General features: G+C 42.7%; 2 protein-coding genes and 1 long non-coding RNA gene across 6 annotated transcripts in view; 1 reads left to right on the top strand and 2 right to left on the bottom strand.

Moving 5' to 3' along the window:
• The window catches only part of vps9d1 (VPS9 domain containing 1), a 31274-nt gene extending 17170 nt beyond the window's left edge, over positions 1-14104 (bottom strand). For both annotated transcript variants that reach the window (XM_014124301.3, XM_014124302.3), the window contains exons 1-4: positions 13939-14104; positions 5675-5747; positions 5264-5464; positions 5018-5180 (exon numbers count right to left, since the gene is read on the bottom strand). In XM_014124301.3, coding sequence (XP_013979776.1) covers positions 5018-5180; positions 5264-5464; positions 5675-5747; positions 13939-14010 — 509 coding nt within the window. In that variant the 5' untranslated portion in view covers positions 14011-14104. The remainder of the gene's footprint in view (positions 1-5017; positions 5181-5263; positions 5465-5674; positions 5748-13938) is intronic.
• Positions 14105-14403: 299 nt separating this feature from the next.
• Positions 14404-18133, top strand: LOC106560945 (uncharacterized). Its single transcript, XR_014379076.1, has 6 exons — positions 14404-14618; positions 15166-15212; positions 15350-15473; positions 16744-16862; positions 17065-17230; positions 17374-18133. It is a non-coding gene; the product is annotated as an uncharacterized LOC106560945 (long non-coding RNA).
• Positions 18134-18835: 702 nt separating this feature from the next.
• fanca (FA complementation group A) overlaps positions 18836-25178 on the bottom strand; it is a 33955-nt gene continuing 27612 nt past the window's right edge. For 2 of the 3 annotated variants that reach the window (XM_014124304.3, XM_045688160.2), the window contains exons 30-42: positions 25030-25108; positions 24712-24872; positions 22846-22951; positions 22598-22657; positions 22392-22496; positions 22175-22290; positions 21882-22032; positions 21362-21424; positions 20200-20302; positions 20010-20085; positions 19776-19926; positions 19570-19683; positions 18836-19303 (exon numbers count right to left, since the gene is read on the bottom strand). In XM_014124304.3, coding sequence (XP_013979779.1) covers positions 19205-19303; positions 19570-19683; positions 19776-19926; positions 20010-20085; positions 20200-20302; positions 21362-21424; positions 21882-22032; positions 22175-22290; positions 22392-22496; positions 22598-22657; positions 22846-22951; positions 24712-24872; positions 25030-25108 — 1384 coding nt within the window. In that variant the 3' untranslated portion in view covers positions 18836-19204. The remainder of the gene's footprint in view (positions 19304-19569; positions 19684-19775; positions 19927-20009; positions 20086-20199; positions 20303-21361; positions 21425-21881; positions 22033-22174; positions 22291-22391; positions 22497-22597; positions 22658-22845; positions 22952-24711; positions 24873-25029; positions 25109-25178) is intronic. The other variant, XM_045688159.2, reaches the window with a different exon arrangement.

Below are 25178 nucleotides of genomic sequence, written 5' to 3'. Positions count from 1 at the left end.
CTGACCAGGTAACTCCAAGTGAAAGCTATAATCCCTTGATGTCACTTGTTAAATCCACTTCAACCAATGTAGATGAAAGGGAGGAGACAAGTTAAAGAAGGATTTTTAAGCCTTGAGACAGTGCCGGCGGAAAATATTCAGACCCCTTGACTTTGCACATTTTGTTATGTTGCAGCCTTATTCTAAAATGTATTAAATAGTTTCCCCCTCATTCTACACACAATACACCATAATGACAAAGCAAAAACAGGTTTGGAAATGTTTGCTAATTTATATAAAAAAAATATTAAAAAATGAAATATGATCAAATCCTTGGAGTGATCAAAGTCAGAGGGAGGCTGCGCCAAGCAGAAGTTTTGGATCCCGATGCTATCCACCCAATTATCCTTGTCTCCAGACACCCTATTACCAGGCTCCTCATCAAGAGTTATGATGAGAGGCTTCTCCACCCAGAGCCAGAGAGAGTCTATGGGGAAATGAGGCGGGAGTACTGGATACTTGGAGGATGAGGAGCCATTCGTAAGCACCAATACGCCTGCGTGGAATGTCAGAGATGGCAGGCCAGAGCCACTGTGCCCAAAATGGCAGATTTACCCCCTGCTCGCTTGCGCCTCCTCAAACCATCCTTCTGGTCAACAGGAGTCGATTGCTTTGGCCCCTTGACGATCAAGCTAGGTCATCGAGTGGAAAAGCGCTGGGGCATTCTATTCAAGTGTTTGACCACTAGATGTGTCCACCTGGACCTACTGGAGAGTTTGGATACTGAAGCCTTCCTCATGGCCCTACGGCGGTTTATCTCCCGACGGGGGAAACCCTACGAGATCCTGGCTGACAGAGGCACAAACTTCAAGGCAGGAGAAGCCAGGTTGGAGGAAGCCTTCCAAGCCATGGAACCTAGCCTCCAGGATCAGCTGATGGAACAACAAATCTCATTCAAATTTAACCCTCCAGGAGCTCCTCATTTTGGAGGAACATGGGAGCGAGAGATCAAATCTGTAAAGACGGCCTTACGAGTCGTCCTGGGGGACCAAACGGTCACTGAAACTGTCTTGCAGACCGTCCTGATAGAGGTGGAAGGGATACTGAACTCCAAACCCTTGGGATATCTCTGCAGATATCGCTGACCCCGATCCGGTTACACCGAATATGCTCTTGATGGGACGCCGAGATGCGTCACTTCCTCAAGCCATGTATGCTGATACCAACCTCGTTGGCAACACAGCCAGATCTTGGCTGACCATTTCTGGGCCCGATTCAGTCGGGATTACCTACCAAGTCTACAGCACAGAGGGAAATGGCGGAGAGAAATGGCCAGCCTGGAAACTGGCCAAGTTGTAATGATGGTGGACCCTCAGCTGCCTCGAGCCTCCTGGCCAGTGGGCCGTATCACTAAGACCATGCCTGGGACCGACGGTCGTGTTAGATCAGTGGAGATCCAGGTAAAGAACCGGACATATATCCGGCCAGTTGCCCGACTAATTCCTCTCCCTGAGATGACAGAGGACAGGGAGCAATGAGCCTTTTTTGAGGAGTGTGGAATTTAACAAATTTCCAGGGTGGCTGTAGAAAAGGCCCATGGAGTTGGTGGAATAATCCTTTAATTCATTGCCACTTACTCAGTTGGGCCAGGGGCACTTTAATTAGGTCAAGTGGAAATGTCCGACAGATCTCAACTCCATAAAAGGAGGAAATCGCCATCGCCTGATCGCGCAGCTTTCTCAACGCTGTCTAATCCAGAAGTTCTGTGCGTCCATGAATCCACCGAATCTGTTACCTTTCATCTGAACTATCTGTTGCGGTCGGGAGAGTGGGCCATCAGTTGTTATTTAGAGTTATTACAGCGGAGCGCAGCTTGGAGCGTACGCTTCAAACATATTGTGTAATGTGAATGGTCAATGATCACGGCCCTACGGATCATAATAGGCCAACTATGCAATCGATATGGTTAATATGTAATGAAATTACATGTACACATGAAGACACTTGAAAGGATGAAATAAGAAAGTCATTGTTTGTTGAACTGATCGACTCTGATATCCAACCAATGGTGATTATAGATTGAATAACCGATAATTGTTTGTATTATTCTTTCATGATTTATGATAAATAGTTACGAGCCTAAATGACTCAAGGATGATTCCTATTGACTTCTTATTGAACTGAATTGCTGAATTACCTAATTATGTTAATAATGAATGATTATGATTTGATCTTTGTGATTATGAATTTGATTGGATACATGTTATTCTGTTTCCTTTGTTATGCAGCACAGACTACTCAGTAAATATACCACTTTATGGTTAAAGGAATTCCTGCCTCAGTCTCATCCATTCCTCTGTCACCTGACCACCTGTTCACCTTCACTGTCAGTCATTCTACCTATCCAGCTACCCACACAGATTCCACTAATCTTTCACTGGACCACTCCAAACACTTGAATAGAATAGGCTTAGCTCCTGGATCATTTCTTTGTTCCAAGACCTTTCCCTCAGCTGCTCTCTTCCTTTCTCCTTCCTTCCAGTGAAGACAATTCTTCCTTATCCCCCTTCATTTCCTTTTCACCCGTCTTTGGTTCCGTCATCATCTGGCTCGAGGGACCATTGAAAGATTAGTGGAATCTGTGTGGGTAGCTGGACAGGTAGGATGACTGACAGTGAGGGTGAACAGGTGGTCACAGGTCAGGTGACAGACGAATGGATGAGACTGAGGCAGGAATTCCTTTAACCATAAAGTGGTATATTTACTGAGTAGTCTGTGGTGGATTCATGGACGCACAGAACTTCTAGATTAGACGGAGTTAAGGAAGAGAAAGCAGCGCGATCAGGCGATGGCAATTTCCTCCTTTTATGGAGTGGAGATCTGTCGGACATTTCCACCTGACCTAATGAAAGCGCCCCTGGCCCAGCTGAGTAAGTGGCAATGAATTAAAGGATTATTCCACCAACTCCATGGGCCTTTTCTAGAAATATATTTACATAAGTATTCAGACCCACTTTGTTGAAGCACCGATTACAGCCTCAAGTCTTCGTGGCAAACCTTTATTTGGGGAGTTTCTCCCATTCTTCTCTGCAGATCCTCTCAAACTCTGTCAGGTTGGATGGGGAGCGTTGCGGCACATCTATTTTCAAGTCACTCCAGAGATGTTTGATCAGGTTCAAGTCTGACTGGGCCACTCAAGGACATTGAGACTTGTCCCGAAACCACTCCTGCCTTGTCTTGGCTGTGCGCATAGGGTGGTTGTCCTGTTGGAAGGTGAACCTTCACCCCAGTCTGAGGTCCTGAGTGCTCTGGAGCAGGTTTTCATCAAGGACCTTTTGGCAAACTCCAAGCAGGTTGTCATGTCCCTTTTACTGAGGAGTGGTTTCTGTCTGGCCACTCTACCATAAAGGCCTGATTGGTGGAGTGCTGCAGAGATGGTTGTCCTTCTGGAAGGTTCTCCCATCTCCACAGAGGAACTCTAGAGCTCTACCAGAGTGACCATCGAGTTGTTAGTCACCTCCCTGACCAAGGTCCTTCTCCCCCGAATGCTCAGTTTGGCCGGGCAGCCAGCTCTAGGATCAGTCTTGGTGATTCCAAACTTCTTCCATTTAAGAATGATGGAGGCCACTGTGTTCTTGGGGACATTCAATGCTGCAGAAATGTTTTGGTACCCTTCCCCAGATCTGTGCCTCGACACAATCCTGTCTCGGCGCTCTATGGACAATTCCTTCAACCTCATGGCTTGGTTTTAGCTCAGACATACACTGTCAACTGTGGGACCTTATATAGACAGGTGTGTGCCTTTCCAAATCATGTCCAATCAATTGAATTTACCACAGGAGAACTCCAATCAAGTTGTAGAAACATCTCAAGGATGATCAATGGAAACAGGATGCACCTGAGCTCAATTTTGAGCCTCATAGCAAAAGGTCTGAATACTTATGTAAATTAGATGTTTTTAATTTGTAATATATTTGCAAATAAAATCCCAAAAGCTGATTTCGCTTTGCCATTATGAGGTATTGTGTGTAGATTGCTGAGGATTTTTTTTCTTCATTTTAGAATAAGGCTGTAAAGTAACAAAATGTGGAAAAAGAGAAGGGGTCTGAATACTCAACAGTTTCCCGTGTGTATCAAGAATGGTCCACTACCCAAAGGACATCCAGCCACCTTGACACAATTGTGGGAAGCATTGGAGTCAACACGGGCCAGCATCCCTGTGGAACGCTTGACACCTTGTGGAGTCCATACCCCGACGAATTGTGGTTGTTCTGAGGGAAAAAGAGGGTGCAACTCAATATTAGGAAGGTGTTCCTAATGTTTTGTGCACTCAGTATCTGCAGTAATAGTGGAATTTTATTCACAAAACAAATATTTTGGACCGATACAAAATTGCATTCTGATGGTGCAGCCTTCCTATTTGACAACAAAAGATGTTGTCAAATGGGAAAGCTGCACCCTCCCTCTCTTCCATCAGTGTCTCACAGAGGCTTGGTAATCTCCTCAGGAGCAGAGTCAACAATGGCAGACTTGGGTAGTAGAATTCGCTCTGCCATTTCCTGGTTTTAATAATGTCAGGTTGTGACAAAACAAGCAAGTATAGTGTAGAGAATCATTGTACATCTAAACCGATGTGAAATATATTAAATAACCCAAAATATTGTATTTTCAGATGTTTGAAGCTGGTGTTAAAAACCGAGAGTAAAAAGATGCAAATGTGGGGGAGGGGACGGGGAGACGCAAAAGTGGGTGAGGGGAGTAAAGCTAGGAGAGGGGGAGAATTGTTTGAATTCAGGCTGAGTTGTTGCAATTCGCTTAGTTTTCACAAGGGGGCTGCATTCTACATGTAGATTATTTAGTCACCCGCCTCTTTGACAACGTAAAAAAGTTCTACATTGACAACCATTCTCTAATTGACTTCTGATGAAGGCGTCTCATGAATACTGTAAACAGAGTCCTTCTGCTGTCACTGAAGGGCTATTTATATTTCCCCATTTGCACCCCGATTGTTTAGTCCTCAGTTTCTATGATAACTCACTTCCTGGTGTCCTGTGACTCCACTGTCTGCAACCTCTGGAAGACTTCTGGGGGCAGGAAGAGGGAGACCTCCCCTCCACCCTCAGAGAGAACTCTGCGGTGTCCAGGCCTGGGGTTATATTTAGGCCCCGAGTCAATAATCTTCTCTTGTGGTTGTGGCAAAACTGGAGGAGGGACAGGAGGATGATACATTCTGGGAAAAAGTAATTTGAAAAACATAGCAAAATTTGAGGATAAATATATTTACCAATCTTTCCAGGGTTTACTGCAACAGATGGGGCTAAGGCTGTGGTCAGGCTGAGTGCTGCTGAGTTGGTTGGTGTGGTGGTGGAAGAGGGAGGGGTAGGGGGTTCATCTCTCTTTCCTACGAAGGACTTGACTCTCTCCAAACACTGCTCAGCTAGCCTCAACATCTTTTCCACCTCTACTGCTACCATCTCCTCCTCCTCTGGGCGAGGAAAGAGAAAATAAAATATCAGTTAGTGAAGAAATGTACAATAAACACAGCCAGTGACTGCCATAAAGATGTAGTTGCAGTCCCATCTTGAAAGCATCACAAGAACTGTCATTTACAGAGCACATCTTGAATGAAAGGAGATGTATGAATTGTCCTTTATTTAGTTTTGCATAATGGAATATAGTCCAAGTCTCATCTTACTCCTTGATTCAGCATCCTCCAGAAGTGCGTGGGAGATGAAGTTGATACTCCTCAAGTATTCACAGTAAGCTTCCTAGAGAGAAAAAGACAGCTGTAAACTTCCAACAGTTGAAACATAATAGCATTAAAACGTATAGATAGAACATTATCACATAATACCAACAGGGCAACTACTGTAACAAATGATATTGCAGCAGTTACATTTTTTTATTTTACAGTGATGATGACAGTGAACATTTTTTTTTACATGTTGCCACTGCAGAGAAGGGTGTGATTTCAGCCCGCAATTACCTGTGCAGTTCGATCCACCATGATAATTGTGCAGACCATAATTAATTTACTTACATTTAAATTAAAGTTTAGGCTTATACTTTCCGACATTTAGTAAGCTATATTATAATTTCCGACATTTGGTAGGCCATTTATTTGTCAACTATAGCGTGAAACATGCAGCTTTTCTTTTGTCATAACTTGTTGCCCTAGAACAGTGGTTCCCAAATGTTTTATAGTCCCGTACCCCAACCTCCAGCTGGGTACCCCCTCTAGCACACTCTCAAATGTTTTTTTACCATCATTGTAAGCCTCCCACACACACACACACACACACACACACACACACACACACACACTATACATTTATTAAACATAAGAATGAAGGTGAGTTTTTGTCACAACCCGGCTCATGGGAAGTGACAAAGAGCTCTTATAGGACCAGGGCACAAAAAAATCATCAATAATTTTGCTCTTTATTTAACAATCTTACATATAAAACCTTATTTGTTCATCGGAAATTGTGAATAACTCACCACAGGTTAATGAGAAGGGTGTGCTTGAAAGGATGCACAAACTCTGCAATGTTGGGTTGTATTGGAGAGTCTCAGTCTTAAATCCTTTTCCACACACAGTCTGTGCCTGTATTTAGTTGTCATGCTAGTGAGGGCCGAGAATCCACTCTCACATAGGTACGTGGTTGCAAAGGGCATCAGCGTCTTAGCACGATTTGCCAAGGCAGGATACTCTGAGTGCAGCCCAATCCAGAAATCTGGCAGAGACTTCTGATTAAATTAAAATGTTCACAGAACTGCTTGTTGCAATTTCGATGAGGCTCTCTTGTTCAGATATCGGTAAGTCGACTGGAGGCAGGGCATGAAAGGGATAACGAATCCAGTTTGTGTCATCCTTTTCAGGAAAGTACCTGCGTAATTGCGCACCCAACTCACTCAGGTGCTTTGCTATATCACATTTGACATTGTCCGTAAGCTTGAGTTCATTTGCACACAAAAAAAAATCATACAATGATGGAAAGACCTGTGTGTTGTCCTTGTTAATGCAGACAGAGAGAGCTCCAACTTCTAAATCATAGACTCAATTTTGTCCCACACATTGAATTTAGTTGCGGAGAGTCCCTGTAATCCTAGATTCAGATCATTCAGGCGAGAAAAAAACATCACCCAGATAGGCCAGTCGTGTGAGAAACTCGTCATCATGCAAGCGGTCAGACAAGTGAAAATGATGGTCAGTAAAGAAAATGTTAAGCTCAACTCTCAATTAAAAAAAATAACAACCTTGATAACCAGCGCATTTCTGTATGTTGTAAAAGCGTTACATGGTCGCTGCCCATATTATTGCATAGTGCAGAAAATACACAAGAGTTCAGGGGCCTTGCTTTAACAAAGTTAACCACTTTCACTGTAGTGTCCAAAACATCTTTCAAGCATTCCCTTGGCAGCAAGAGCCTCTCGGTGGATGCTGCAGTGTACCCAAGTGGCATCGGGAGCAACTGCTTGCACGCGCGTTACCACTCCACTATGTCTCCCTGTCATGGCTCCCGACGCCACTTAGGTACACTACAGCATCCGCCGAGAGGCTCTTGCTGCCAACGGAATTCCTGACAGCTTGTTTGAAAATGTGAAAAAAACTATTTTACATTTTTTTATGAGAATCACATTTTTATTTGGCGTACCCCCGACTGCATTGCGCGTACCCATACCCCAGTTTGGGAATACCTGCCCTAGAAGACTAAATAAAGTAGTGTTCACCGGAATAATGTCTTACATCGATAGAATGAATGCATGCATTAGTAATCTATAGTTAACACCAGTGAAGTTGTCTGTTTAGTTTAGGGACTGGGGAGAAAACACACTAACTCCAAAACAGTGGAAAGACTGTTCCTTTGCAAAATGTCATCAGTTTGACTGGTTTAAAGGAAATGAAAAGCTGAGAAAAATGACAAGACACATTTCTGATAAGAATGCAGTTTGTCTTGGGTGCATATTTTGTTGTTGAAATACTGTCTGCTTGGATAACAGTTTCAAAGAAAACACATTACCCTTGCATTCGCATCGTCGCAAGAGATGCTGAAAGAAAGAAATCATATTTCTCCACTCCTTTTCCTCAGACAAAATACATTTTTGTTGTATAGTGTCACTGTAAGAAATGCATAATTCTGCAGGAGCTAATAATATATTACGCTACATGTGAGGTTAAAGGCCTACATGTCAGTATCCATATTTCAGTTACTATTCCATTTAACCCATATACACTGCATTCGGAAAGTATTCAGACCCCTTGACTTTTCCCACATTGTTGCGTTACAGCCTTATTCTAACAAGGATGAAAAAAAATTATAATTTCATCAATCTACACACAATACACCATAATGACAAAGAAAAACTTTTTTTTTAATCTTTGCAATTGTGTTACAAAAAAAATAATACATGAAATATCACATTTACATAAGTGTTCATACCCTTTACTCAGTACTTTGTTGAAGCACCTTTGGCAGGGATTACAGCCTCAACTCTTCTTGGGTATGATGCTTCAATCTTGGCACACCTGCATTTGGGAAGTTTCTCCCATTCTTCTCTGCAGATCCTCTCAAGCTCTGTCAGGTTGGATGGGGAGCCTCGCTAAACAGCTATTTTCAGGTCTCTCCAGTGATGTTCGACCGGGTTCAAGTCCGGGCTCTGGCTGGGCCACAAGGACATTCAGAGACTTGTCCCAATGCCACTCCATTGTCTTGGCTGTATGCTTAGGGTCGTTGTCCTGTTGGAAGGTGAACCTTAATCCCAGTCTGAGGTCCTGAGTGCTCTGAAGCAGGTTTTCATCAAGGATATCTGTACCTTGCTCTGTTCATCTTTGCCTCAATCCTGCCTAGTCTCCCAGTCCCTGCCACTGAAAAACATCCCCACAGCAAGACATTGCCACCACCATGCTTCACCGGAGGGATGGTGCCAGGTTTCCTCCAAGCGTGACGCTTGGCATTCAGGCCAAAGAGTTCAATCTTGGTTTCATCAGACCAGAGAACCTTGTTTCTCATGGCCTGAGAGTCCTTTAGGTGCCTTTTGGAAAACTCCAAGCAGGCTGTCATGTGCCTTTTACTGTGGAGTTTCTTCTGTCTGGCCACCATAAAGGCCTGATTGGTGAAGTGCTGCAGAGATGGTTGTCCTTCTGAAAGTTTCTCCCATCTCCACAGAGGAACTCTGGTCACCCTGACAGAGCTCCATCGGGTTATTGGTCACCTCCCTGACCAAGGGAGGTGACCAAGAAAAATATATGAAAAAAATTAAAATGTGTATACATTTTTGAAGAAGGCTGTAACGTAACAAAATGTGTAAAAAGGGTCTGAATACTTTCCGAATGCACTGTACTTATGAGGAATATTCTGTTCATGGATACTGGGATTCTCATGAGCGTGATAGCAAAGGTGCATGTAAACAGCTTATCCCGACAAAGACCTTAAGCGGTATATGAACTACTATCAGAATACTGTGTGCATGTAAACGCGGTCACTGAGTGCTAGCTAGCTCTGCGGTAACTTTACACAGACAGGAGACGGGGTGACACCGGTAGCTAGCTAGCTAGGACACCGGTAGACAGTGTTCTTCACTACCAGCTATGCACTGCTGTCCCGCAGTTTTGTTAACGTTACATGCTGACTACTTTCATATCACATCCAAATAATTTCACGATTGCAAAATATACACTTAAGGTTAACACAGTTGCAGGCGACAGTATTTTTCAGTGACAACACGTTTGTGGCGTCCATCTTCCGTTTACACAAAGGTGTTCGAAGACGCAGATAGCTAATTAGCGCAGCTAGTCGACTGTCTTCCATCTGTTTTCCATAAACAAGTGCTGGAACATGGAAATATGGCCGTGCTGGGAACCCTAACCATATAAAGGTGTGTAGTAATTTTTTTACATAAATTTTCGATGATAAAAGATACGTTCCTTATGTTTCCAAACTGTTGGCGCAAATGATGAGTGGCCAGGCACGACTCCAACACCATCATTAAGTTTGCTGACGACACAACAGTGGTAGGCCTGATCCCCGTCAACGATGAGACCTGGCAGTGTGGTGCCAGGACAACAACCTCTCTCAATGTGAGCAAGACAAAGGAGCTGATTGTGGACTATAGGAAAAGAAGGGCCGTACAGGCCCCCATTAACATCGACGGGACTGAGCGGGTCGAGAGTGTCAAATTCCTTGGTGTCCACATCACCAACAAACTATCATGGTCCAAACACACCAAGACAGTTGTGAAGAGAACACGACAACACCTTTTCCCCCTCAGGAGACTGAAAAGATTTGGCATGGGTCCCCAGATCCTCAAAACGTTGTACAGATTCACCATCGAGAGCATCCTGACCGGTTGCATCACCGCCTGGTATAGCAACTGCTCGGCATCTGACCGTAAGGCGCTACAGAGGATAGTGCGTACGGCCCAGTACATCACTGTCAAAGACTCAAGTCACCCAAGTCATAGACTGTTCTTTCTGCTACCACACGGCAAGCGGAACCGGAGTGCCAAGTCTAGGACCAGAAGGCTCCTTAACAGCTTCTACCCCCAAGCCATAAGACTGCTGAACAATTAATCCACCCGGACTATTTACATTTTATCCACACTGATCCATAGAAAAAAACTGAAATACTGCTCTTTTTACTGGAAAACTGCCCTTTTCGTCCTCATGCTAGCTAGCAGTAGCCACCACAGCCAATCAGCTCCTTTGTCGTGGTACGCGATGTGCCATTCCATAACGGCTGTTGTGGCTAATGCTAGCTTGCATGAGGACGAAAAGGGCAGTTTTCCCGGAAAACTAGCAGTATTTCAATCTTCTCGATAGAGCAGTGTGGATAAAGGTCAAATTTGGAGTACAGTGGCATACAGGGTTGGGTAGGTTACTTTCTAAATGTAATCTGTTCCAGTTACCTGTCCAAAATTGTAATTATTCAATAACGTAAATGTTAATTTGGGTAATCCAAAACTTCTGATTACTTTTCATTACTTTTTGAGGCATTAGAAGAATACAAAAATGTATGTTACCAATTGAACAACATTTATTGCAGGATAAATCAATGTTAGAGTTCACATAGCTGGCTATAAATGGATGTTGCATTTTACTTTATGGGGTAGTTATGTAGGCTTCTTCTAACCCATTGCTTTCTACTACAGAAAATAATACAATTAGGTTTTATCTTTATCAAACGTTATTTGTCACATGGACGAATACAACAGGTGTAGACCTTACAGTGAAATGCTTAATTACAATTCCTTAACAAACAACTCAGTTAAGAAAATACCCCCCCCCCCCCCAAAAAAAAATAAGAGCTAAGAAAAACAAATAATTCAAGAGCAGCAGTAAATAACAATAGAGGGCTATATACAGGGGGTACCTGTACATTACATTAAAAACCCATGTCTGTCAGATTTCCAGTCATTCCAATTAATGTAATACCCCTTGACCTTCAAGAATAGGACTTGGAAATATGCATGTACAGTACCAATAAAAAGTTTGGACACAACTACTCATTCAAGGGTTTTTCTTTATTTTCACATTGTAGAATAATAGTGAAACTGAAATTACACATCATATAGTAACCAAAAAAAAGTGTTAAAGAAAATATATTTTAAATTTGAGTTTCTTCAAAGTAGACACCCTTTGCCTTGACAGTTTTTCACACTCTTGGCATTCTCTCAACCAGCTTCATGAGGTAGTCACCTGGAATGCATTTCAATGAACAGGTGTGCCTTGTTAAAAGTTCATTTGTGGAATTTATTTCCTTCTTAATATGCTTGAGCCAATCAGTTGTGTTGTGACAAGGTAGGGGTGGTATACAGAAGATATCCCCACAGAAAAGGAAGACCCAGAGTTACCTCTGCTGCAGAGGATAAGTTCATTAGAGTTAACTGCACCTCAGATTGCAGCCCAAATAAATGCTTAACAGAGTTATCTCAACATCAACTGTTCAGAGGAGACTGTGTGAATCAGGCCTTCATGGTCAAATTTCTGAAAAGAAACCACTACAAAGGACACCAATAACAAGAGATTTTCTTGGGCCAAGAAACACAAGCAATTGACATTAGACCGGTAGAAATATGTCCTTTGGTCTGATGAGTCCAAATTGGAGATTTTTGCTTCCAACCGACGTGTCTTCGTGAGAAGCAGAGTAGGTGAACGGATGATCTCCACGTGTGGTTCCCACCGTGAAGCATGGAGGAGGTATGGTGGTGCTTTGCTGGTGACACTTATTTAGAATTCAAGGCACACTTAACAAGCATGGCTACCACAGCATTCTGCAGCGATAAGCCATCTCTTCTGGTTTGCGCTTAGTGGGACTATCATTTGTTTTTCAACTGGACAATGACCCAACACACCTCCAGGCTGTGTAAGGGCTATTTGACCAAGGGGAGTGATGGAGTGCTGCATCAGATGACCTGGCTTCTACAATCACCCGACCTCAACCCAATTGAGATGGTTTGGGATGAGTTGGACCGCAGAGTGAAGGAAAAGCAGCCAACAAGTGCTCAGCATATGTGCGAACTCCTTCAAGACTGTTGGAAAAGCATTCCAGGTGAAGCTGGTTGAGAGAATGCCAAGAGGGTGCAAAGCTGTCATCAAGGGTGGCTACTTTGAAGAATCTCAAATATACTACATGATTCCATGTGTTATTTCATAGTTTTGATGTCTACTATGTAGAAAATAGTAAAATAAAGAAAAACCCTTTAATGAGTAGGTGTGTCCAAACTTTTGACTGGTACTATGTCTATTAGCAAAATAGTTTTAACCGAGCGGAACTCCCTCAAACTTGCTGCAAGAGGTCATTTTTTATTGGATGTTCGTTTGTCGCAAAAACAATGATTGATAGGCAGCTTTAATTTCTGCAATTCAACCATTATTAGTTAAAAATACCCATTTATGAACAGCCATCCACAACAATCTGTAAGGCGCAAATAGCTAAACGAAAGATCAGCAGTGTGATTCACATCAATGCGCTATGCAGATATCAATAAATTGATATCTGTATCGACTGTAGGCTACACCCCTGTCATTGGAATACCTACCTCGGACTGTAGCCTACAAAAGGATATTCCTGCCCTTTTCCCACAATCCATAAAACGCATTTGGTGTGTAATCATAGTGGTCTCTGATTTGTGGTCATCCTCGCTAAGGCGGAACAAGTATTTTTTTCTCGAGGGCGGCAGGTGGTTAGAGTGTTGGGCCAGTAACCAAAAGGTTGCTAGATCAAATCCCCGAGCTGATAAAGTAAAAATATGTCATTCTGCCCCTGAACAAGGCAGTTAACCCACTGTTCCTAGGCCGTCATTGTAAATAAGAATTTGTTCTTAACTGACTTGCCTTGTTAAATAAAGGTTAAATAAAATAAAAAGTATAATATTTCTTCAAAAGTATCTGTAATCTGATTACAGGTGTTTTAATGTAACCACAATTGCATTTCCGACCCCAGTGCAGCTAGGTCTAAACAAGCATAAATCTAGGGTCAGGCATTCTAAACATCTAGAATGGGCAACACTAGTGTAATACACCCGCGTTGCTAAAAGCACCCATCTGTTATCCGACGCATCAGATTACACATACATTTTAAGATAAAACGTTGCACATGTATAATACTACAACGATGGCATAGCCTAAACGGAAAAAAACCTCTGATAATACTTTTATTTCCCTTTTGACCCACATTTTAATCCCATGGACAATCAGGGAAATCTAGAATATAAAAAAGTTACTTAAACACAAGCAGGAACAAATGGGAAGTTCCTGCAAATGCAGGAATGCCCACAAGCAAGAAACCTCCGAATTTAAGGCCGCAATCACACACTATAGACTGCAGCTGGCATCGGATAGCCCCGCCTATTTTGTGGATTGTTTACATCAACGATAAAGCATATATCTCCTGGCTATATAACTCGTTTGCCACTGAAATTGTAACTCTATTGATATATATATATACATTATAATACCTTTTGTCGGTTCCCCGCGTCCAGCTGTATAGCCACTTGAGCCATTTTCATGGCATTTTGAAGGGGCTTCATTGCAACGCAGCGCCAACTGCGGCCAATCAATGTTCCGGATATGCACTCTGAAGTCTGGTGGTTCTTTGATGTTTATTATTTTCGTACTACTTCCGGGTTTTGTTGTTTAAAATATAAACCGTTACCAGTTCGTGCTTAACGATATTTTACTAAACCACCAACGAAGTGGTTAAACTACATATGACTGATAGAATTTGAGGCGAATAGTGTTCTGCTCATTGGAAGTCGCAGCTGCAGCTTTCAAGCCAACTTTGGTAATAAACAGCTTTATGAATAGCTCCCATTTAAGGCTCAAGTTACTTTGAAAGCTACTGCCACATTATATTGATATGATTTTCCTTTAGGATCCTCCCTATTCTCTCAGGACTGTGTTATGAAGAAGAGAGTGAGGCGAGCGCGGTTTTCCGATGTGGCAGCAGGACAGAGAAGCCAGACAGTTAGTTGCGGGGGTCAAGAAATATGTTGGGCGGCGAGGAAGAACCAATAATAATGCTGCAAAGATAACTTCACCATCAGTGACAGATCTGCAATATTACAATTGAACACAGCAGTGTCAGCTGTGGCGACAGAAGGGAATGAGCGTCCACAGCATAGATCAAATAAATCTTGTGAGTCCCCTTCAAAATTCTTGACAAGCAGTCTAGATTTTGAGGTCAATGATAGGTTGTTGTCAGGTGTTTTACCTCCATAAGGTAAAGTATCAGCTGTTAAACGTTCTCAAATGCAACCTACTTCCTTGACTGATCCTACAGGTATGGGCAGACTCAGCACTGCATTCTGTCATGGAAAGTTCTCACCTCGGGGGCTGCAGCATGCCTTCGACAAGTGGCCAGGGAAACTGTTTTTATACATAGACTTTCAGGGCATAGTTGGAGTGCCACTGAACCGTGATCCACGTCACTCAGTTTGTCTGCAAGACCTGCCACACAAAATGATTCAAGTGCCACACAATATGCTCATATTTATGCAGAGGGTTAACATCTTGCCCTCTGTGAATGTGCACACCAGAGACAGGTGAGAAAAACGGCAACCAACTGTAATGTCACAATGTAGAGAGCAGCGATTGCAAAACTACGAGGGTCAGCAATGAGCCAGTCTGCAAATCTGGCCCCAAACAGCAGTGAAACCATAACATGATATTGATTTTGGTTTCAGGAAGAGTTCAGAGGGCTCTCAATGAACGGTGGATCCCATCTTGTTGTGTAAGTGGATACATTCCATCAGGACAAGATGATTACCAGATTTTGATAGGCAGATATGGTTTTCATGGTTATAACCACTGTTACCAATTGTACCATTTCTTTTACCTTCAACCTGACAACCACCTCTCCTTTACCAGCACCCTCCATCCCCTCCTTCCCAAGTGTCTCCACAGCCTGGTGTCCTGGGCCCACCACCATGCAGAGGACTGCCGCTCTTGCCCTGACCTGAAAGAAGTGCTGGAGAGGCAGTGCTGGGGCTCAGTAAGTGCCGTCTGGGGGTGTGTGGATGGACATAGTTACGGAATGGGGACACAGACCACAAAGCCCAGAGCAAACCCTGAACACATTGAGAGGGATCCCCTACTGGAAGGTGAACAATGAAAAACATGGTTCAAGTTATACAGTGATGGAAAGTTAAGATTGGTTAAACTATAGGCTGTTGTGTCAAATCTTAGGAACGTGTCCAGCGAGGATGAGTTAGAAGAGAAAAGGAAAAGTGTATCCTCTGAATTATTTGAGCCATATCTAGAGAAGTAGTGAGTGGATTAATGTGGGTTCTAGCCAGAGGCGACATGCCCATAGCGGGCACAGGGTCACGTGCCCCTTCAGATTTGTCCTGATTAAAAATAATTGTTGTTTCTCTGTAATACTACTAGCCACCTAGCAATTTTATGAAGCTGACTTGAGCTAGCCCAGATAGGTTCCCAACCTCATAACTAGCTACCAAGAAGCCATTTCAGTCTATCAATCAAGTTTGAGTAGCTAGCTTGTCTTAACTGGCATGGCTGCTGGCAAGGTTGGTAGACTAGAAAAGCAAGCAATAGCTAAATGTACTGAATAAGACTGACATTCCTTTCAATCTTTTACCCAGAATTTAGCAGAGAAGCATATATATATATATTTTTTTTTAACCAGGGTGGAGGATACAGACAGCTCAAGAGGTATGCTTAGATATGCAGATAAATATACATGTTTCGTTACAAAGAATTAAGCATAATGATGATTATGACTCTAGATTGCAGGAAAAAGCTGTTTTAAAAATGCTAAATTCTCCAAACACCACCCCCCCAGCCATCCAAGTACTTTGTGCCCCCCGCAGATTTTTGGGGTGCATGATGCCCTGGTTCTATCTATTTTGCATATCAAACCAAAATAACACATCAGTGGACAGAAAGATCTCTTATTACTAGCGGAAAAAGGGCATCGTGGCTTTGATATCTTCAGTGTTTTCTTCCTTTTCCCATGCCTTGCAGAATTGCTTCCCCGAAGAAGAGAACCAGAATAAAAGTAGCAATTGAAATTAGGTGTAGTATCCATGTTTGTTTTTGGTTGTCAGAGAGGAGCTGCCCAATATCTACAAATGTCCATACCCAGGCTGCTTATCTGTTAAATTTTTTTTTTTTTAAAGGAGCGGAGGGCATTAAGGTCAGATTCAAGTCCTCCTTACAGCACTGTTTATCCTCTTATGACAATGAACATGTCTGTTGGTATATTACCGTTTTGTGAGTGCGGTTTTGTCTCTGGGGTACAGAAACACATTAAGGAGCACTATGAAGAGGTCTGCGAGCAGCCCTGCCCTCACCATTGGCTGCAACAAGGTCTTCATGATTGACCGCTACCTGCAGCGACACGTCCAACTCATTCACACAGGTAGGTTTGGACTGGACAGCGCTTTTACTGGAGACAGAGAGATGTCTGTCCCAAAGGGTACCCTAGTTCTATATTGTGCACTACTTTAGAAAGCCTGATTGGTCGCCTGATCAAAAGTAATGCACTATAAAGGGAATAGGTTGCCATTTGGGATGCTGCCAGAGTGTGTTGGTATTAAGTTAGACCATTATCCTTTTTATAGAGTTGGGGAACTACATCTGTGACCAATGTGGTCAGACCTTTAAGCAGAGGAAACACCTGTCTGCACCAGATGCGCCACTCGGGGGTCAAGCCACTACAGGGGGAGATTAAGCTCATATCAGGAGGCAAGGTTCTGCTGATTTGTGTTGTGAGGGGCTCAAGCACTGGTGAGTCTGTCAGGAGTTAGCCAAGTCTTTGATTATGTGGTATGATTTGGGTGAGTCTGTAATAATGGAAGGGATGGATAGGGGCACAAGAATTCAAGCTTGTATTTGGCACCCTCACTAAGCCTTTTTGTCTTTACTTTAAGATGACCAAACAAGGCAGAGGCTGATCTGGAATTTGCATGTGAACTGTGTGGGGAGCGCTTTGAGAAGGCCCCCAACCTCAACGGCCACAGTGCATCCCCTCACAGCTGTCAGAGGAAACATTGACAGCCCCTCCAACAACCAACATATGGACCATCAGAGACTGGGGAACTGAACCCATACACCGGTTGATAGACTTGATTAGGTCCGTGACCGACAAGGAGCTGCGATGAACACAACGTCCCTTGAGCCTCTATATAAGGAGTCTGGTATAGAATGGTCATGGGTACAGTGACTAATTGAACAGGACATGGAATCACTGGTCACTTTAAATGGAACACTAGTCACTTTTAATGTTTATACTGTTGTACTCATTTCAATTGTATATACTGTATTCTAGTCTGCCACTCACAGTGCTCATCCTAATTTATATATTTCTTAATTCCATTATTTTACTTTTAGATGTGTGTGTATTGAAGTCTTAGATACTACTGCACTGTTGGAGCTAGGAACACAAGCATTTCACTACACCCACAATAACATCAGCTAAATATGTGTGTGACCAATAACATTTGATTTGACTTGTACAGTTCATGCTCTAAACCAGGAATAGGCAACTGACTGGGGCCACAGAACAATATGAACTCAGTGGTGTAAAGTACTACTTTAGTAGTTTTTGGGGGGTATCTGTACTTTACTATTTATATTTGACAACTTTTACTTCACTACATTCCTAAATAAAATAATGTACTTTTTACTCGACTCCCAAAAGTACTTGTTACATTTTGAATGCCATCTGGTTTATTTGTACTTTTACATATTTAAAACCAAATACTTGTATTTTACTGGGTGACTGACTTGAGTCATTTTCTATTAAAAGGTATCTTTACTTTTACTCAAATATGAGAATTGGATACCTTTTCCACCACTGCTCATGAGGGGCCGCAGTGACTCGTAGGTCTGCCTACCCACACCCATACATGCAAAAATTAGAAGTTTTAATTTTGTGCATTTCTACATGTTTTGCCATGGGGCGTAGAGAAAAATGTTCTGTTTTACAGCTTATTTCCTGCAATTCCACCTATTTTGCCATAGGGTTGAGAGAAACTTTTGCAGTTTTGAAATATCTGAGTGAGCAACAAAATCAACAGTGGCCCCCCGGTCGGTAATTCGACCATGATAACCACACATTTAGACTGTGCTGGCCGCTAGACCATTTTATTTTTTGCTGACATGGGCTAATTGTGTGACTGGCTGTGACTGACATAACTAGAGAAACTGCTGATGCACAACCAAATTACAAAATTGCACCTTGTGTATAATACTATTCTAACTCTCAGTATGTTGAGACCCCAACAGTTCCTAAAAATGGGGGGGGGGGGTTCACCACTTTCCCCATACCTGCTCTAAACCCACAGCATACTTGATAGTGGAAAATGAATGATGAGAAAGTGTAGATCAATGCTTTTTTAAATTAAGATATTTGATGGAAGTTTATTCCTTACAACATTCATAAGGGCTGGTGAAACTTAAACAGCTATACAAGTGATCAGGCTCTTCTGTGTACATGTATCTTCTACAATGCTGAATATACACTGCGCTCCCAAAACCACAATCCCTTCCACACACAGACAGAATTAAAATACAACTGCCAACCACATAAACCTAAAGGCAACATTATAATGTAGCTATCCAAGTATATTCTTCATTGGAGGACAAAGACCAAGTCCTCTCGCACCCATACTAATCATTTTTATATATTTTGTTCATGAAGGAAGCCAAGTTAGTGTCATTAACAGTCCATGGTGTGCCTGTAGCCCCATATCCATCCATTCACAGGAAGTCCAGCTCTGGGCTGAGGCTGGAAGAGCTGAGGTGAAAGACCAGAGCTGCTGCCACCTCCGGGTCCAGATCAACACATAAGGCCTCCAGCTAGGAACAGGAGAGAGAAAGAGTCACAAGTAGGGTATTGTGTAGTTCAAAAGAATGTATCAGGATATATCATTATTTGGGGTTTTGAGAGCCATTGGTAAAAAATGGAGTCTGATGCGAGATAAAGCCCAGAAAGAAGTCATAGGCTGTAGCTGTGCGATGTTTGTGAAAATCAAATAAATGTATCATATCCATCTGATTTCAACCCAGTACTACACAGACTGAGATCAGCCTTACTCTGGGTGGTCAGTGCACAAATGTGTTACCTGGTTCAGCTGATGTTGAGACAGTGAGGTTGGGGATGTCAGAGATATAGTCTTCAGAAGGACCTGCTGGGCCCTGGTCAGAATATATGAGGGGTCCATCTGCGAGACCAAAACCTGGGTTCAGAAAAACGCCACTGTCAGTAGTTTGGTGACCACATACCAGTCAACCACAGTGCAGCTTTTTCTGCATATCAAAATAAGCTCACCTGGTCAGTCAGATGCTCGGTCACAGGGCAGGGAGTCTGGCCGTCCATAAAGAGCTTGATAAGGGAGGAGTAGCAGAGCACAGCAGTGTGGAGGAACCCTGGGACCTTCACTGTTTTCTCCAATACCTCAGAGTTAAGATGGGGGACCAGGCTGGCAGGGAAACAATACACATCTCACATATAAACAAGAAAATGGATGACAACACTAACAGTTTGACCACCAAGTAAATATACCTGTAAAAGGCTAAAGGCATCAGTCTTGTGTATTCATCTGACGTTACCACGGCCACAGGCTGGTATAGGCCTTTTTCTTGAATAGGAAAAACAAAATATTATAAAATACCAAATATAATATTACAGAGACACAAAATGGGACATATTCAAAGCCAGAGGCTACTGTAAATAAGCAAGTTATATACTGTACCAGAGCAAGGTGACTTGAATAGTAGCAGCCAGTCAGCAGAGTCCACAAGGACAGTCAGGATATCTTTACAGAGTTCCTGAGCTCTCTGTAGGCCCTTCACCCTCTATGTAGCATGTCACACAAAAGTTGTATGAAATGTTGGAATTGTGATGTTTTGTTAGCAGAAAAGTTGTTTTAGTCTGTTGAATATGTTACTGTTACACTGATGAGTATGTAGGGCTAGGACAGCGTTTCCCAAACTAGGGGTCGCCTGATTTGAAAATGGGATCGCGAGAGAAACTCTGAAATATATATTTATATATATATATATTTTTTTTAAAACACGTTTGGTTCAAAGAACCAGGGTTACGTCCCTCCAGTAGCAGCTAGATGCAGTTGTAATAAACAGAGCGGTTTCTGTTTTCTTCCTACAAATGTGACTCTATCTTTTCAACAGTTTAAGCTACAACATATGGCCCTATCAGTGAAAGATAAGACTCCCAGGAACTTGTAGCCGCGCAGGACTCAGAACAGACTGGAGAGGAAACAGAACATCAATGATGATGTTCTTTTCTACACAGAAGTTCATAAATTATTGCCTGATGATCTTCTGAACTTGCCGATGCATTTCTGTCACTTCAAACCATACTTCCTTCAGATTAAAATACTGTCAAAAGTACAGTCTGACTGATATATAATAGACTGTCATAGCCCCAATTAAAAACGTAAACATTGGCCATTGATAACAAAACTTTTTTTTACATGGTGCGGGCAACAACAAAAACAATTAAAAAATGGTGTCGTGGGCCAAAACATTTGGGAACCACTGGGCTAGGAGTTCCCATGTGCCCTAGCCAGGAACACTCCTGGCCTTAAGGTGTAGGAATGGTGTACCCCAATGGTTTCACAAGCTTCCTTCTAACGTCAGGACAGCCAAGTCCCTGCCCATCTTCCGAAAACCCACCTCTTCAGTATCTTGACTAAATCCCACAGCAACCCCCCCCTCCCACAAAAACACTTGTACTTATCTTTTCCTACTAGCACTGACTTGGCTAATAAATACTTTGAGTAAAAATGTACTTACTATGACTGTGATATGTAGTTGTATCACCTAGCTTTCTTAAGATGAATGCACTAACTGTAAGTCGCTCTGGATCAGAGCGTATGCTAAATGTAAATGTACCTGGGGCGTGAGAAAAGTTGTGAGGAGGTCAGTCACACAGAGGAACAGCAGAAACACCAGCAGCTGGGGACAAATGGCAGCACAAATTATTTGAGGTTACATGGCAGTTTCCCTGGTGTCTACTAACTAATGACAAAATGGAGTCTCGTGACAATGATCACGTCTCTAATAGAAATAGAAAGTTGGTTCCCTAATCATCTGAGTGTCTCTACTCCTGAATCATGAACAAGAAACTGTGTTTGTGTGAGGCCAAAGGTTAGTTCTGAGCATGTGAGTGTCAGTGTCTTACTAATGTGTCACAACTGCCAATACATTCCAATAATATATCCCAAGAAACCTACGTAAATGGGGATTTTTTTTCTGTGCACTTTGACCTCCTTTATGTGGTGTGAAATAGATTCTCAATTGGCGGTGTTGTGTCCTCTCCATCAAAGCTTACAAACATGGCTAGTGAACCTTTTGAACAAACATCGAGGTTAAGTTTGAAACACTTGGTGATAGGGAAGAGAAGTGTACTTACCTGACTGTGGTGCTCTGTCAGCTGTCCCAACATCTCCAGGCTTGTCCTGATGCCCTTGCCACTCCCCTGGCCTTCCCATACACAGTGCAGACAAGCTGCCAGGAGCAGGGGCGGGGCAGAGGGGACAGGGCATGACACTCCATCCTTTGAACTGCCAAGGAGACAGGACAAAGAACACAATCATTCATTGCGCAAAAAAAATTACTGAAATAAAAGTCAAAATATTTAGTAAAGGAGTATTATCAGTAAATGCTGTCTATATACACAGGCATGTATGCATGATCCTGTTTTACCTGCAGACCCACAAGTGACAATCAGCCAGGACCTGCAGCTGCTGAGGCAGGGGCTGTCCGTCAGTGAGGCGATGCCAGAGAGACACCAATACAGGGGAGAGACGGCCCCACCAGTGCTGCCCAACACACACACACAAATTACACTCAGTCGGCATCATACATTAAAACTCTCAGATTAACAAATCAGACGTGATCCTGGAAGTATAATGTACGGTACCCCGGCAGAGACGAGGAGCAGTGGACATTGAAGACTGATCAGGGACATGGCCTTGTTCACTTCTCCTGATGCACAGTCACAGCTCACACTGGCCATGAGCACAGCCTATGATAAATTATTTCATATGATAAATATCACAATTTGTTGTTAACACTGTCTACCCAGGTCTAGAGCAGTATAGTTAATAATCTGTGAGTGGAACTTACTCTTAAGAAGTGTGCTGTGAGGTGGTAGGGCAGCAGTCCAGCTGGGGAACAGCCCTTCCTCTGATACACAAAGAGATATTGTATAACGATAATGATCAAATCTGGGAAAACGCATGTATAGTAGGTGGTTTCGTCAAGATGAGAAGTGAACTATGGATTGATTCACACAGACTGTAGGTACAATACATTAGCTTGAATGAATTATTCATTAATCTAACCTCCCTCCCTCAACCCCCATTGTGGCATACCTGATACTGGTTGATATGTTCCATGAGGGTCTCACAGTCCAGAGTCCTCTTCCCTCCTCCAGTCTTCACAGTAACCAACATGACTGCAGGGAGTGCCAGTATCACCCTATGATACACAAACACACGTTTTGTTAAAGTTAATATACACACACGTTCACACTGTAGTACAGTGGATCTCTATGGTGTAGAGCAGTCCTCAGGCCCACCCAGGGTTGCATATTTTTGCTAGCTCAGCACTAACACCTAAATCAACTAATCAAGGGTTAAATCAGTTCAGTGAGTTAAGTTAGAACAAAAATATGGAATCACTGGTATAGAGTAGGGCCGTTGGAATCACTGGTATAGAGTAGGGCCGTTGGAATCACTGGTATAGAGTAGGGCCGTTGGAATCACTGGTATAGAGTAGGGCCGTTGGAATCACTGGTATAGAGTAGGGCCGTTGGAATCACTGGTATAGAGTAGGGCCGTTGGAATCACTGGTATAGAGTAGGGCCGTTGGAATCACTGGTATAGAGTAGGGCCGTTGGAATCACTGGTATAGAGTAGGGCCGTTGGAATCACTGGTATAGAGTAGGGCCGTTGGAATCACTGGTATAGAGTAGGGCCGTTGCGGTGACCATAGTGGCGGCAAGACTCATGACTATTGTGCTCATTGTGATTGATCAATTTGAAGAGAGAAGTTCAACAACAGGTTGAAACTGAGTGGAAAACATGGTAGTTGTGTACGGTATGTTGTTTCAAAGCCTAACAACGAAATGGACAGCACTTTATTTCTAAGGTGCTGATAAATTCAAAACGCCATACGCATATTAGAGCTTATAAATACACATAGGCCTATATATGAACCCCGTCCTCCAAAAAACTGAATTCAAATAATGATTGTGCCGTTATACAATACATAGCCTATCGCATATTATGCATGGCCAAAAAACCTTAAAAAAATATATTTAAGATGTCTTTGGTACATAAATTGGTCTAGCCGGGCGGCTGAGAGTTAGTCTACAATTATAGTGAATTTGTATTTGACTTTCAATAGCCTAGCAATAGGGTATTTTTTATATTTTCATACTTAATAGGCTGACACATTACCTTCAGCTACAGAAAATCTCACCACCGCATGTATCAATCTCCTCCCCTCTTTCCTGCATTCCTTTCTTCAGCACGCAGAGAGGAGCTGTCAACAGTTTATTGAAATATGTTTCCTTGTGAAAACATGTTACTATCGATGTTCCAAAACAGATATGACTTGGTTTCCCAAATTAAGCACTGGGTAGCTGCAAGGACAAGGTTGGAGAGCCCATGGCATACAGAGTTTGGGCGAAATATTGCAAGAGGCTCCATGCTCCTCAAACAGTGGTTGATGTGTGGAGTGAAATCACCAGAGTAGCTTACCCGGCATGATTGAAAAACCAACCTTCGAGAAAGCGGGCTCTAATTGCTATTCGAGTGCATACAAATTACATTTGTTTTTTCACCCTGCCCATTTGATAAATGGGCCATTCTAAATGTGACATATTAGTAAAGACGAGATTGAATTGAGAATAATCTGACGGGTGAAAATATGATCAGTTGGTGAGAGAGCAACATGTGCAGCCTGAGGAAAATAATATTCTTCTTATTTTCATACTATAAAATCATACTATAAAATAATGGCGCGGGACTTATAAGTATACCTTGTCTGCTAAATGAACAAGCCTACAGCAGGACACATAGCCAGATAACATATAGTAGGCCAACTCATATTCTGTTCTTCTGAAATACATGTTCTTCTTGTCATGTTTCTTTTGCATGAAAATGAACCGGCTGACAAAATGTCATGACCGCCAAAGCCCTAGTATAGAGGACGTGTATGTGTCAGTACATTACCTGTTCCATGTATGTAATGTTTGCTGAAGGCTAAGCTCACTGCTGATACTCTGCAGGTCAGAGGTCACAGAGCATCTATGTGAAATCAGATCCAATAGGAAATGTCCCTTATCTTGAGTCCTTTGAGAGCGACTAGTGAGCTCCATCTCATAGACAATCTCCTATAAAGACATCAAAGGACACACACACAGGAAAATCATTGCACAACATATGCAGGAAATACAAAGCATTAACAGCAATCATGTACAGAAACAAACTAACATACCAATCAATCAATCAATCAATCAATCAATCAATCAAAAGGCCTGTGTACTGTACCTGAAGTCTGGAGAGAATGTCTGGGAGACAGGTGCCTGCCTCCGAGGGTCTGTGATCAGTGTTCTCCTGGGTCTGAGCACTAAGGACACAAAGAGAGGCGATAAAGACTAAACAACTCAACAATGTCTATTATTCAAATAATCAGGATG

The sequence above is a fragment of the Salmo salar genome, chromosome 10 (genome assembly GCF_965601325.2).
Source record: "Salmo salar chromosome 10, fSalSal1, whole genome shotgun sequence".
Classification (NCBI taxonomy): Eukaryota; Metazoa; Chordata; class Actinopteri; order Salmoniformes; family Salmonidae; genus Salmo; species Salmo salar.
Note: the sequence above shows the minus strand (reverse complement) of the source record. Positions and strands in the feature narration are given on the sequence as shown.